Source organism: Suncus etruscus, chromosome 18, assembly GCF_024139225.1.
Source record: "Suncus etruscus isolate mSunEtr1 chromosome 18, mSunEtr1.pri.cur, whole genome shotgun sequence".
Taxonomy (NCBI): domain Eukaryota; kingdom Metazoa; phylum Chordata; class Mammalia; order Eulipotyphla; family Soricidae; genus Suncus; species Suncus etruscus.
Genome location: NC_064865.1, coordinates 38922328 through 38937026, shown reverse-complemented (window position 1 = coordinate 38937026; position 14699 = coordinate 38922328). Strand labels below are relative to the sequence as shown.

Sequence of the window (14699 nt, the reverse complement as noted above, 5' to 3'; positions counted from 1 at the left end):
CCTCCGAGGAAATAAAATCCCGCAGGGGCCCTGAGGTGACCGGGTGACAAAGCTGCTCCCAAAGGTGGCCCTGGTCCCGGCCCTCTCGGACCCGCCTGCCTGTATCCTGAGAGCCTCACCTGATGGATGTCTAAGTCATCCACACGGATGACCAGGCAGCTCGAGCGTAGACGACTCCAGGCGGGGGGTCTGAAGGCAGCCTGCTGGCCCTGAGAGGGGCTTCTCTCAAGGAGGTTCTTGCGCGGACTGGAGAGAGAATCTAAATGAAAATTAGATGGTGGGAAAGATGACCACACACATTCAATCCTCATGAGCAGCAGAGAGAGGATGACATGGCTACTGCGTGAGTCTAGCCCTTCCAGGATTTTATCCCCACTGAAGGGTCAATGGCCACCAAACACTGGGGTGCTCCATCTCTCCACACCCCACCTGCTTTCTTCCGAAAAGGAGACTCCACGCCCAGGTGCCAGGGTGGTTTCAGACCCGTCTCTTCGTGCCACTTCTCCATCTTCCTTTGAAATTCCTCCACCAGCTTCTGCGCCCACTGCTCTCGGGTCTCCATGGCCTCACAGTACCGCACCCAGTGTGTGCAGCTATCGCCTGGGGCAGAAGGAAAGCACGAAGGCTGGAAACAAAGATCAGGACTCCAGAGTCTCTTTCTGTGTTTTATTGTGTGATTCGTTGAGTTTTAGGAATATGCTCTCTAACACCAGTCCCACCACCAGTGTCACCAGTGTCACCTTTACTAGTGCTGCATGTTCCCCCACTCATCCAAGTACCCCTCGCCCCCAACTGTCACCTCGATGGGCACATTTCAAAGTTTGGTGGCTGCAGCTTAAATCTGATGTTTTCGTGCTGTTGAGCCTGTGCTTTGGATGTAGAGCTACATCACTCTCCCACATTCCCAACATAACCAAAGCCTTGACCTCTGCTCCCCCATTACTTTCTTTTATCATCTTCTTCCTTCCTGCCTTGATTTCCGTTTTCTCTCTCCCTATCCTTTGGTGATCGAGGCATTCCCCCCCTTTACTATGTTTCCCTGACCAGTTATTTTATGTGCACCAGGTGAGATCATCCTACGCTTGTACTTCTGGCTTATTTCACTCGACATAGACTCTTCAGTTCCAGGTTGCAGCAAATTGCATGATTTTAACATTCCCTGCAGCTATGTAGTATCTGATTGTGTATTTGTATACATCACATCTTCATAATCCACTCATCTGTGGTTGAACACCGAGGGTGATCCCATCTCTCAGCTACTGTACTAAGTGCAGCAGTGAATAATGGTGCACATAAGTCCTTTGAACTAAAAAAAAATTTTCTGTCCTGTGTGTAGATGCCCCAAACTGATGTTGCTGGGTCATATAGCAGTTCAACTGTAAGTTAACGGGAGCTGAAGAGATAGTACAGCGGGTAGGGAGCAGTTTTTGATAAGGTTTTTAAAATTTTTTTGTTGCTGTTATTGATCTCTGGGAGTACTTTACATATCCTGGATACCAATCTGATGCGTTGAATGTGAATACTCTTTCCCATTCAGTTAGGTTTCAGTGTTAGCCCGTGTTTTTTTTTTTGCCAAAGAAGAAAATCTTTAATTAGATGTACTTATTTTTCATTTTTTTGCCATTGCTAGTGGTATTCTAACATTGAAGATACCTTTGAGGTTCAAATATTAGGGCATTCTGCCTATATTTTCCTCACTGTACTTCCTAGTTTCTGGTCAGATCTCAAGGTAATTGATCTGGGGCCAGAGCAATAGCACAGAGGTAGGGAGTTTGGCCTTGTGTGTGGCCAACTGGATTAGATCTCTGGCATCCCACATGGTCCCCTGAGTCTGACAGGAGCGATTTCTGAGCGCAGAGCCAGGAGAAACTCCTGAGCGCTGCTGGATGTGGCCCAAAAACAAACAAAACATACACACACACACACACACACACACACACACACACACACACACACACACACAAGGTAATTCATCTACTCTTGAATTGACTTTTCTGTAAGGTGTGAAATGTGGACATGACACAATATTCTGATTGCTCTTGGTTTAGATGTGGATCCCTCATTCCTCACCCAGAAGTCTTTGGAGTCAATAAAAACCATCCTGTGAGAGCAGAGATTCTTTGGACTCCATCTAGGCTTCTCTCAAATGGCAGGTATGGCATGGCGGCTGCCATCTTGGACACAAGATGACGGGAGAGACGCTAAAACTGGTGAAATCTGAGAGGCAGAAGGGGCAACCCAAAGCAACTGCTCTTCTAGGGATATAGCTTGGGGGGCAGGCCCAGGCCCTACCTGTGTGACACCTCTCTCTGTTTCCTAGTGCTAAGGGGGAATAATTATCTCAGACACTGCTTCTCCTGCCTGGGTTCTCTCATCACTGAGAAAGAATTGCCAATAGTGAAAACTAAAGTTTTCGTTCACCGTGGGGCTAAAAAGACAGTCCAGGAGTGAGGGGCTCACCTTGCATACTATTAGGTCCCCCAGCACCACCAGAAGTGATCGCTGACCACAGAGATGGAAATAGCCTCTAAGTACTGTCAATCCCCAACCCTAAACATTCTTTTTTTTTTTTTTTTGGTTTCTGGGCCACACTCGGTGATGCTCAGGGGTTACTCCTGGCTATGTGCTCAGAAATCACTCCTGGCTTGGGGGACCATATGGGACACTGGGGATCGAACTGCGGTCTGTCCTAGGTCAGCTGCGTACAAGGCAAACACCCTACCACTTCACCACCACTGACCCCTAAACATTCTTTTTGTTTTGTTTTGTTTTTTTGGGCTATACCCATTTGATGCTCAGGGGTTACTCTTGGCTAAGCACTCAGAAATTGCCCCTGCCTTGGGGGGACCATATGGGACACCCGGGAATCAAACTGGGGTCACGATATTTCCTTGGCTAGTGCTTGCAAGGCAGACACCTTACCTCTAGCGCCACCTCGCCGGCCTCCTAAACATTCTTTCTAAGGTTATTCCTACCACCTCTCTGAGAGACAGACAGGTACGAATACAGGAGTCTGCCCTCAAAACCTGGGTCATGCTAGAATGGACTACTCCAGAATTCTCCTACCTGCCCAGTGGAAGGGATAATAGTCGAATGCCATCTTGCGGAAGGTCAACTGCATAGCACCACCCAAGAGTCTGTTTGCAGAGACACCTATGAGAGACAAATAAAGATGAGGCTGGAGAAAAAGAACAGCAGGCAGTTTGCTTGTCTGGGTGGACCAACCCAAGTTCCATCACTGGTACCCCCCCCCCCCCAATATGGTCCCCAGCCCTGCCAGGCATGATTCCCAAGTCCAAAGTCAGGAGCAAGCCTTGAGTACCACTGGGTGTAGGCCACAACCCCTAACAAAGATAAACAGCAGTAAAATACTACTTGAAGTATCTCAAAGTCTCTTAAGAAATAGCTTCTCTTAGGGCTGGAGAGATAGCATGGAGGTAAGGCGTTTGCCTTGTATGCAGAAGGTCTGTGGTTCAAATCCTGGCATCCCATGTGGTCCTCTGAGCCTGCCAGGAGTGATTTCTGAACGTAGAGCCAGGAGCTCAGTCAAGCCCGAGCTTGACACAGCACATGGGAAAGGCAGCACTGCCCTAAGGCCTCCTGTTCTCCTGATGCAGTCATAGACAGGCTCTAAGAGGCAACATGTGCCTGCATCTTTATCTATGTTCCAAGGTCTCTTTATTTGTCTGATTGGCTCCGCCACATATCACAATTCTAATAGTGGCCCTCGGCGTGATGCCTAAAGAGCCTGATTCCCTGCAACACAAAACTCACAGTTCTTGAGTGAAATCTGCAGCACTAGTTAGTATACACTGACAATACAAAGCACCAGGGGGCACAAACAATAGTGTCTTTATAAATAAATGAGTTGGGCTGCTGCTCGGTGGCCACACACACGCAATACAGCTCTTGGAGCTTTGGGGGAATGATACTCGGCACGGGGGTTGAACCAGGGCTGAGTACTAGGCAAGTTCTTTTACTTTCTGATATATCTCCCAGACACCAATTTCTCTAAATATTATGGCCTGAGCTACTCGATTGAATGCCAAAGTAGTGGGATAGGTCAGAAAACAAGATACAACCTTTTTCTTTCTAGAGGAAACTCACTTGGAAGTTCCAATAATAAACACAGGCTCAGAGTAAAAAAAAGGGGAAACATCCCTACAGACAGATGGTAGCCTGGAAAAGGCAGCAGAAACCATATTTCTTTCCAATAAAATAAACTTCAAGTTTTCAAAAAGGTAATGAGAACTCATTATAGAATGAGTAAGGGATCAGTCCATCAAGAGGATTTTTTTTTAATTTTTTAATTTGTTTTGTCTTGTTTTATTTTGTATAGTCCCTGAGCAGTGCTCAGAGTTTACTCCTGGCTCTGCACTCAGGAATCACTCCTGGAAGTGCTCTGAAGGCCATATGGGATCCTAAGAATTTAACTCAGGTAAGCTATGTGCAAGGCAAGAACCCTACCCGTTGTGCTCTGTCTCCACCCCCAGCCAAATACGGAGGATTTAGTACTCATTAACATATCAGTATAAACAAAAAAGAACATTAAAAAATTGGGTTTTTTTTTGGGGGGGGGGGCTCACACCCAGCGACACTCAGGGGTTACTCCTGGCTCTGAGCTCAGATGCCAGGATTTGAACCGAGGGCTCGTCCTGTGCTGGCCACATGCAAGGCAATGCCTTACCACTATGCTTTCACTTCAGCCTCTATAAAACAATTGTTAAACTGAAAAGAGATTTCGACAGCGACATGATCCTATTAGGGGACTTAGACACCTAACAATGGACAATGGACCAGACAGAAAAACCTGTGGAGACCATAACTCTAAATGAGGAGCTGTACTAGACAGACTTAGCAGACCATGCATGGTTCTCCACACACCCTCGAGCCAAATCACAGTCCTCGAGTACACATAGGATTCTCAAGGACAGAGAACATAGTGTCCAGGGGAGAGAGAGCTTGAGAAATGCATGCCTGCCATAGGTGAGACCAGGGCTCTATTGCCCCCAGATCACCTTGGTCCCCTGAAGCATGACCAGGAAATACCCCCTCCCAGGACATAGCAGGAAACAGTATCTGCATTGTCAAGTATAAAACCAAAACATTTTCTTAAAGTGTCAATAAATATACAAAGATTGCAATCAAGGGCTAGCCTAGAGCATGCACGGCCTCGGGGAGGGCTTGGAACCCAACACCACAAGGCCCCTGAGCATCAATAGGAATAAACCCCAAGCACTGAAGCAGGAGAAACCCCTAAATACCAGCAGGGGTGGCCCAAAACCCAAAATATAAAAATGAAACAACTCGCAAGCTGGAAGAATGTAGAGATTAAGTTGTTTGCCTTGTGGAACTGGAGCGATAGCACAGTTGTTAGGGTATTGGCTTGCACACAGCCCATCCAGGTTCTATCCCCAGCTTCCCATGTGGTCCACCAGCCTACCAGGTGTGGCTCCTGAGCTCAGAGCCAAGAATAATCCCTAAGCACCTCCAGCTGTGACACAAAAACAAACTATATGATCCTACATTAAGATTCAGCTTAGGCAGATCTTGCTATTCACACAAACAAAGTAGCCAAAGAGTAAACTTGGGATCATAGTACTGGTCTAGTGTTGTCTTTTCAGACATCTACCACTGACCAGCCTCCAAATTCCCACACATGAAACTATGGTTATGTATATATATATAGGGTCTGTATGTATCTTTAGTTGTTGACTACAGTTTAAAAAAAGAAATAAATAAAAAATAAAAAATAAAATAAAAAAGATTCAGCTTAGGGGCCAGAGAGATAGCACAGCTGTGCTTACCCTGCAAGCAGCAGATGCAGGACCTAAGGTGGTTGGTTCGAATCCCAGCGTGTCCCCCCCCCCACCCCCCGGGCCTGCCAGGAGCTATTTCTGAGTAGATAACCAGGAGTAACCCCTGAGCACAGCCAGGTGTGGCCCAAAAACCAAAAAAACCCTAATTCACAGTTGACTGGTGGGTCTGATGTTGGAATGATGGATGCATGAAACTATCACTAACAGTATTTTTAACCATGGTAAATCAAAAATGGGAGAGAAAATTTCAAATATATATGTTACCATGTTTGCTGCACTGCTATGAGTTACTGTCAAGCTACAGAAATAACACAAGCGCCCAACAACAGGTGAGTGTTCTATACACACTTAACTATAAGAAAAGATGGGGGCCGGAGAGATAGCACAGCGGCGTTTGCCTTGCAGGTAGCCGATCCAGGACCAAAAGTGGTTGATTTGAATCCCGGTGTCCCATATGGTCCCCTGTGCCTGCCAGGAGCTATTTCTGAGCAGACAGCCAGGAGTAACCCCTGAGCACCGCTGGGTGTGGCCCAAAATCAAAAACAAAAAATAAAGCATTGGAACAAAGTCAAACCAAAACAAACCTTTGGACTCTGACTACAAATCTTAGGTTGTATGACAAGTGTGTTTGTGTGTATAGGACTTAAACAGTGGATAAGGGCCAAGTATACAGAACATAAGTAATGGCAAGATACTGCTACTGAGGTGGTGGGCACAGTATGGTACTACACATTTTTGGAAAAGTATACAATTATACCCCTAGTGGAAGAGGAACTCTAGTGGCAGGTGCATTGAGACACTGGAGAGATGGTGAGCAGGATCCTTGCCTTGAACACGGAAGACCCAGGTTCAATCCTTAAGTATCCCAGATGGTCCCCTGAGTCCAAAAAGTCCAAAAGTCCAAAAGTGACCCATGAACAAAGAGCCAGGAGTAAGTCCTGAGTACTGCTGAATATAGTGCCAAATAAAAAACAAACATATAAAACAACTGATAAAACTATTCTCTAATCACAGACAATTATTGCCTGCATTTGTTGTACCAATTTTTCTAACATTTTGTCTGCTGTCCATGAACTGAACCTCAATGCTATCTAAGCAATATGCATGAAAATCTAGTGAAAGGCATTAAATACTAAGGAATTACATTGTCTCAGGCATCATTTAGCTTTAGATAACCACAAATCATTGGTAGGAGGTTTTTTTCACTCCTGCCAGACAAATACCATGACAGAGAATGAATCGTTTCATGCTGTGAAACAAGGGATGACAGCTCATGGGTGCTGGGTTTCTTTCATGGGGAAACAAAAATGCTCTATAATTAGATTGTGGAAAGAACTGCACAGTAGTTCTATAAAAATAGTAAAAAAAAAAATTATAAGTTGAAGTGTTTTAAATGAACAGTTAAATGGTATGTGAATAACATTTCAACAAAGTTGTTGAAAAGAAATAACTCTTGAGGGGAGTAAGGGAGACAGACATACCCGGCAGTCTTACTCCTCCAGCTCAGGTATTACTCCCGGTGATACCTGGTGGTGTGCAACACTAGGGACTGAACCCGTATTAGCCATTTGTAACAAGCGAGTGAAACTCTGCACTCTTTCTCCAGTCCCAAAGAGCTCATTTTCACCAGTAAAGCAGGTGGGGGTGATACTATCCCTGTTACAATTACATGACCAAGGGCCAGGAGATCACACAAAGAAGCAGAACACATGCCTTACAGGGCGAAAAGCCAAGTTTGGGTCTTCCACATCACTTTTCCCTCCAAAGCCTTCCTTTGTGACTGTCAGATATGGCCAAGTGTGGCTGTGGAGGCCTTTAACACCACAGTGAGGGAACAAATCAAACCTAGGCCAAGAGTTTGCAGGAATGTTCCCCAGGGCCCTCATTCCTCAGGGAAGACTCCTATATAACTCCAGTCCTAGAGATAGATACAGGTGCACGAGCAAAAGGCATTTAGTCCTGGGCCCTTTTTTGGAGTCAAACTGGGCATATTAAAATAGACTCTATAGGGACTGGAGTAGTACAGCAAGTAGATCATTTGCCTTGCATGCAGACAACCCGGGTTCAATTTCCAGCACTGATAGGGTCCCTGCACTGCCAGGAGGGATTCCTGAACCAGGAGTAAGCTCTGAGCACCATCAGTGTGGCCCAAAAGCAAACTATTAGCATAATCCATTTTCACTCTATTCAAGTAATTCTTCTTGCTTGTGCTTGTAATTCATGGGCTGGAAGTACTTCTGAACTGGTCTCCTGCCCTGCTTGTACTCCTCCCAATAAAGACCTCGGGTCACAGGGAGGAGCTGCTTGCGGTTTCGATTCCACAGCTATCCTATCTGCCTGCTGGTATCTTTTGCCAGTGAGCGGAAAGCTTGTGGTGGAAGTTTCCTGAACCTGTTTTATTCTCTTCAATCATGTGTGAATTAATTGCTGTGTCACCGTTGCTTCCAGACCCATTTCCTCAATCCCTTGGGATTAGGGCATGAGGCTCTTCCACTACAACAAAGAAACAAATAATTGCTTTAGCAGTCAGGAAAAATGAAGTCATGAAATTTTCCTATACATGAATGGACATGGGAACTATTATGCTGAGTGAAATAAGTCAGAGGGAAAGAGATAGAGACAGAATAGTCAAAATCAGCTATGTGATTTAAGAAAAACAAGACATTATTTAATAATACCCAAGGACAATAGAGATAAGGGCTGGAAGGACCGGCCCATGTATGATATGAAGCTTACCACAAAGAGTGGTGAGTGCAGTTAGAGAAATAACTACACAGCTAACATGACAATGGTAGTGAGTGAGAGAAATAGAATGCCTGTCTCAAATATAGAAAAGGGGTGGGGAAAGAGGTAAATGGGGGCATTGGTGGTAGGAAAGTTGCATTGATGAAGAGGTGTTTTTTTTTTTGGTTTTTGGTTTTTGGGCCACACCCAGCGGTGCTCAAGGGTTACTCCTGGCTGTCTGCTCAGAAATAGCTCCTGGCAGGCACGGAGGACCATATGGGACACCGGGATTCGAACCAACCACCTTTGGTCCTGGATCGGCTGCTTGCAAGGCAAACACCGCTGTGCTATCTCTCCGGGCCTGGTGTTCCTTTTTTTAATGACTGAAGCCCAACTACAAACATGTTTATAAGCATGGTGCCTAAAGATATTTTAAAAAAAATAATTGCTTTGACAAAATATCCCCAAAACAAAAGAGTGACTAACAAATGGAGTTATTTCTTTTAAGTAGTTGAAAAGCAGTTTTAGGTTACCCCAATCATTTATCTTCTCTCTGAGCAGACGCAGAGGGAGCCACAGTCACTGCAAGACCAAGGGACTAGCTAAGTGAGAGAGGCAGTGCTGCTCAGTGCCAGGAGAAAAAAAAAATGGTCCATTCCCCTAAGGAAAGTTAGCCCAGGTCTCACTCAGAGGCAAACCTATCAGAGCAGCATCTGAAACCTAGGCTCAGCCCAAGGAAGAACAGCACAGAGGCTGAGTGCCCGCCAGTGACACTGTAACAAATTCCACACCCTCTGGTCTCTCAAACGCTGCTCATAAGCCTAGTAATTCTGTCTTCTGCAGTCCCTCGTGTTACTTGTGATTTTCGGCTACATAGCACGGCCAGGGGTGTGAGGACCGTAGAAAGAGTGTGACACTCTCTCTTCCCCCAGCACCACAAATGATAAGATGTACGACCGACACGAAAGGAAGTGTGAAACCTCAAGAGCATGCATGTGAGTACCATGTGAGCAACTACAAGTCAGGTGAGAGACATGTGAGAAATGACAAGTGAGCAACACAATGGCCACCTGGGAGCCCCAACTAAGTGAGCATGAGCAATGCCCCTCAAAGGGCACAGGCACTGGTGAAGGCCGCGCCCCATGATGCTAGCCCCACAGCCTGACTGCAGCTCTGGTGAACAGTGAGCACTGTAGCCAGACATCACCACCTGGGCAACAACAGCGAGGGGAAGGAGATAAGGTTAAATCAGCCAAGAGCTAGTGGCCTAGTATAGACGGAACAGAGATGATTAATATTGAAGAAACAGGCAGCAGAGAATACTCAGACATGAAGCTCTCTAAATTCAGTATATTATCTATTTTTGTTATTGTTTCTGTTTTTGGGCTACACCGGAGATGCTCAGGGGTTACTCCTGGCTCTGCACTCAGGAATCACTCCTAGTAGTGGTTGGGGGAATCCTATAGAATGCCAAGGATTGAACCAAGGTCATTCCCAAGTTGGCCGCATTCTACTCGCTGTGCTCTTGCTCTGGCGCATATTATCTCTTGTTTTGTTTTTGGGCCACACCCCATGACGCTCAGGGGTTACTCCTGGCTCTGCACTCAGGAATCACTCCTGGCTTGGGGAACCAAATGGGATGCTGGGAGATCGAAACTTGGTCCATCTTAAGTTAGCCGCATGCAAGGCAAACACCCTACAGCTTGCACCACCGCTCGGAACCCTATTATCTCTTTTGAACCTGACAAAAACCTGTGAATAAACATGTAAGGTATGATTTCACCAAAGATCACACATAAAGAAACTCAAAACAAAAACGTTAAGCAAGACAATAAAGTGTTTTTTCCAAGGTGCACAAAGAATGAGCAGTCAATTACTTTCCATCCTGAATAAATATATGTGTTATAATATCCGTAGCTCTAAAAAAAAATAATACAAAGGCTTAGCAAGAACACGGTGTGATCTCTCTGTGAGGGAAGAACACATTGAGAATTACAGGTTTCTTGGGCCAGAGTAGTGGCACAAGCAAGTAGGCCATTTGCCTTGCATGTGGCTAGTCTAGGACAGATCGCAGTTCCATCCCCCAGCATTCCATATGGTCCCCCAAGCCAGGAGTAGCCCGAGTGTAACCAAGTGTGGACCAAAACCAAAAGAGAAAGAGAGAGAATTACTGGGTTGGTTTTTTTTTTGGTTTTTGGGTCACTCCCAGCAGCACTCAGGGGTTACTCCTGGCTCTGCGCTCAGAAATCGCTCCTAGCAGACTCAGGGTACTATATGGGATGCCAGGATTCAAACCACCATTCTTCTGCATGCAAGGCAAATGCTCTACCTCCATGCTATCTCTCCAGCTTCCAGAATAACAGGCTTCTGATAGTTTAATTTATTGGCTAGCATAGTATTAAGGACTCTGCAAGAAAAAATTTTTTTTCTGCAAGAATTTTTAAGAAATGACATACTGTTTAGTCTATGCTCTTGAGTATTCAAATATCGTGGGGGTATTTTTGTTTTAGTTTTTGGTCCACTCCCTAACTATATGCTCAGGGATCACTCCTGGTAGGCTCAGGGAGCTATGTAAGGTTCTAGGGATAGAACCTGAATCAATATATGCATAGCAAGTATAGCACATACCCACTGTGCTCTTTCCCCAGCATCATCAACATTTGTGCATTTGTTTTTGCTGCACCTTACAGGCTGAGAGCTCTGCCTTCTACCATCAGAAAACTGCTATGGGCAGGCTGGGGCCTGGCTGTGAATGGTAGATGACTGGCCAACCAAAATACATTCTTGTATCTGGCTAAAAGCCTTCACTCCCAAGCGTTTGACCTCAGTAGTTCTCCAGACAGGCTGGATTTCATGGGGTACCTGGCTCTCGGGACTGGCTGTCATCACAGATATGCAGGTCCAGGCGGGAGATGAGCAGATGGTAAGAGGACTCTTTCACATCAAACTTCTCAAAATACTGGCTCAGGCGGTTGCTACTGCTGCTGCTGCTGCTGCTCTGGCTGCCACCAAACGCCTGGGCCCAGGTCTGCTGGGCGCTGGGAGCAGGTGGGGTGATCTGTATGTGACAGAGAAAAGCAACATCAGACCTGAGACTCTCCTTCAAAGGCTCTCTCAAGCTGCAAGAACCAGGATGTAGCCCACTGCTCCTTCCCTTGATAATCTGCCCACTGGTCTGCCTCCCTTCTACTCCACACACCAACAATTCAAATCATAACTAGTAACATAACTTGTCAAAGCAGCATCTTGATGTTTGAATTATGCCTCAAGCTCTTGCCCCACAAGACTGATGAATGATATTAAAACATCTCCTTCAGGGCCTGGAGAGATAGCACAGCGGCATTTGCCTTGCAATCAGCCGATCCAGGACCAAAGGTGGTTGGTTTGAATCCTGGTATCCCATATGGTCCCCCATGCCTGCTAGGAGCTATTTCTGAGCAGACAGCCGGGAGTAACCTCTGAGCAACGCCGGGTGTGGCCCAAAAACAAAACAAAAAAAAACATCTCCTTCAGAAAGTCTTCCCCAAATGCCCTGTTAAAACAGGGCAATCAAGTGTTCCTATTCTGGTGGTACAATGTTCACCTTTATTACAGTCACAAAGTATTATAAATCGTGCATGTGGTATTTATTTCAAAATAGCAAGGGTTCCAAGGACAGGAGCATTCCTTATCCCCATCCAGGAGCTGGTAGCATGCACCTAACACTCTGGGCCACTCACTCCACAGAGTGAGTAAATCAGACCAGGGCAAGTCCCATGCCCATCCAGAAGCAAATAACAAGCTCCCCAAATAAGTCAGATGCAAGCCCTAGCTTCACCTAAATATGTCCTAGGCCTGTAGGAGGGGCCGCAGCCTCTGACCTGCACGGGCTCCGGGGCTGTGCTTTTTCTCTGCTGGGCCGACTTCTCCATGGCCTGACTCAGAGACTCCGCATACTTGAGCATAGCCTTGAGCTGCGAGTCGGTCAGCACCCAGAGCAGGTCGTCCAGCAGGAACATCAGCTTGGAGGCTGCGACATTGCAGTCTTTGGTCTGAAGGGTCACAGTGAAGAGAGAGAGGAGAGGGCTTGACAGCTGGCATCACCCCGACAACCCCAATGACTACTGCCCAGTCCCAGTAGGTGAAGGGAAAACATCAAACACTTCACAGTCAATCAATGCCTTTCATAACTTATACAATGCCTTGCATAAGTTCTGTTGTTAATAATAATAATAATAATAATAACAACAACAACAATAATAATAATAAAGCAGGAATCAATTGCCACTCCTTAAATGATAAATAAAACTATGGTTCTCAGGCTGGAGAGATAGCATGGAGGTAAGGCATTTGCCTTGCATGTAGAAGGATGGTGGATCAAATCCTGGCATCCCATATGGTCCCCTGAGCCTGGCAGGAGCGATTTCTGAGCATAGAGCCAGGAGTAACCAATCCCTGAGCGCTGCAGGGTGTGACCCAAAAACAAACAAACAAACAAACAAACAAAAAAAAAAAACCAACTATGGGGACCGGGAAGGTGGTGCTAGAGGTAAGGTGTCTGCCTTGCAAGCGCTAGCGTAGGATGAACCACGGTTCGATCCTCCGGCGTCCCATATGGTCCCCCCAAGCCAGGGGCGATTTCTGAGCTCAGGAGTAACCCCTGAGCGTCAAACGGGTGTGGCCCAAAAACCAAAAACCAAAAAAAAAAAAAAAAAAACCAACTATGATTCTCAGACTACATGATGGTTCAAAAGGCCAGAGCACATGCTTGACACATGGGAAACCTGTGTTCAGTCCCCAGCACACGGTTCCTGGAGCAGCCACCAAGCACCATGCTGGGAGTAGGCCTGAGTCCCAGACCACAGGATATGGCCCAGAACAAAATAAAGAACTGCGGTTCTCAGAATCAAGGTAACAGACTGTAGGAACACTCTGATTAGAAGTCACGGCACCACACTGGATTCCAGCCCATCCCTCAGCCAATACTCCTGGGAGGAAGAGAACAACCCCAACTCCCAGGGATGGGCATTATCCCAAGGGCAGAGCACACACTTACTCTTCTCTTGAGGGCTATCCGGATCTTGCCTTGGTTGGTAATCAGCCTCAATGGAGTGGTGATGGGGTCCTGATCGCCATTGTCTGTGGCATCTGCCTCAATCCGAAGTGTTTGCCAAGTTATTTCCTTAAATGTTAAGACCTGGAAAGAAGCGCAAATTCCCCTAAATTCTGTGGATGCCATTAATCATGTGGCAGCAAGTCCCAGTGGCAGCAAGTCCCAGCAGCAAGCCTGGTGTGGCAGAAACAGACTGCGTTTTGCTCAGCCAAAACCCTACCACAGGAAGGTCATGGCTGAGAAAGTGCTGATCCAAACTAATGGACAGAGAGATTCCGGTCTTCAGGAAGGGGGACGCCACCCACACAGTAGGACCTCACTTTGGAAGGACCCCTCCTGACCAGACCCCCCTCGTCTCCTGGCTCAGTCACCTCTCCTCGGCGGGGGTCAGTGATCCGGGTGAGGCGGAGGTCACTCTGCTGCCAGTTTGGGTTGACGCTGTAGCCTTGGAGCTGCCACAATTCGAAAGAAGCATGAAAGGCCTTGGAGTGGATCTTGATGGTGATGGAATTGACTACGATGAACATGCCCTCCACCACCTTCTCGGCAAAGCCATACTCACTGCAACAGATCAGGAAGACGTGCGATCAGATCATGCGAGACTAGTAAGATGTTTAACTGGAAGACAGAAGACAAGGTTACCGTATTTGCCGGCGTATAAGACGACCAGGCGTATAAGACGACCCATAATTTTGCGGTTAAAACATAGGTTTAGGTCCCAAAGAGATAGCACAGCGGCGTTTGCCTTGTAAGCAGCCAATCCAGGACCAAAGGTGGTTGGTTCGAATCCCAGTGTCCCATATGGTCCCCGTGCCTGCCAGGAGCTATTTCTGAGCAGACAGCCAGAAGTAACCCCTAAGCACCGCTGGGTGTGACCCAAAAACCAAAAAAAACATAGGTTTAGGCCTATATTCGCTGTATCAGACAGAACGTTCCTGTGTTGCAACTGTATGTACCACAGTGAGCCAATCACAACAAGCAAAGGTTCAAAGGTTATACTGGAATAGACTTTCTCTCTGACTCTGGCCAATCTGAGCAGGCTTTTGACAGTGTAGATTCAGGTC

At 46.5% G+C, this 14699-nt stretch overlaps 1 protein-coding gene and 1 non-coding gene across 2 annotated transcripts in view; one reads left to right on the top strand and one right to left on the bottom strand.

Annotated features, from left to right (window-relative positions):
- BLTP3A (bridge-like lipid transfer protein family member 3A) overlaps window positions 1-14699 on the bottom strand; it is a 79713-nt gene that overhangs the window by 19600 nt on the left and 45414 nt on the right. The window contains exons 5-11 of the mRNA XM_049765234.1: window positions 14007-14196; window positions 13579-13719; window positions 12404-12574; window positions 11406-11601; window positions 3067-3153; window positions 430-600; window positions 120-259 (exon numbers count right to left, since the gene is read on the bottom strand). Of these exons, the coding sequence (XP_049621191.1) occupies window positions 120-259; window positions 430-600; window positions 3067-3153; window positions 11406-11601; window positions 12404-12574; window positions 13579-13719; window positions 14007-14196 (1096 nt within the window). The remainder of the gene's footprint in view (window positions 1-119; window positions 260-429; window positions 601-3066; window positions 3154-11405; window positions 11602-12403; window positions 12575-13578; window positions 13720-14006; window positions 14197-14699) is intronic.
- On the top strand, window positions 5529-5663 carry LOC125996853 (small nucleolar RNA SNORA23). The gene has a single exon (XR_007491516.1). It is a non-coding gene; the product is annotated as a small nucleolar RNA SNORA23 (small nucleolar RNA).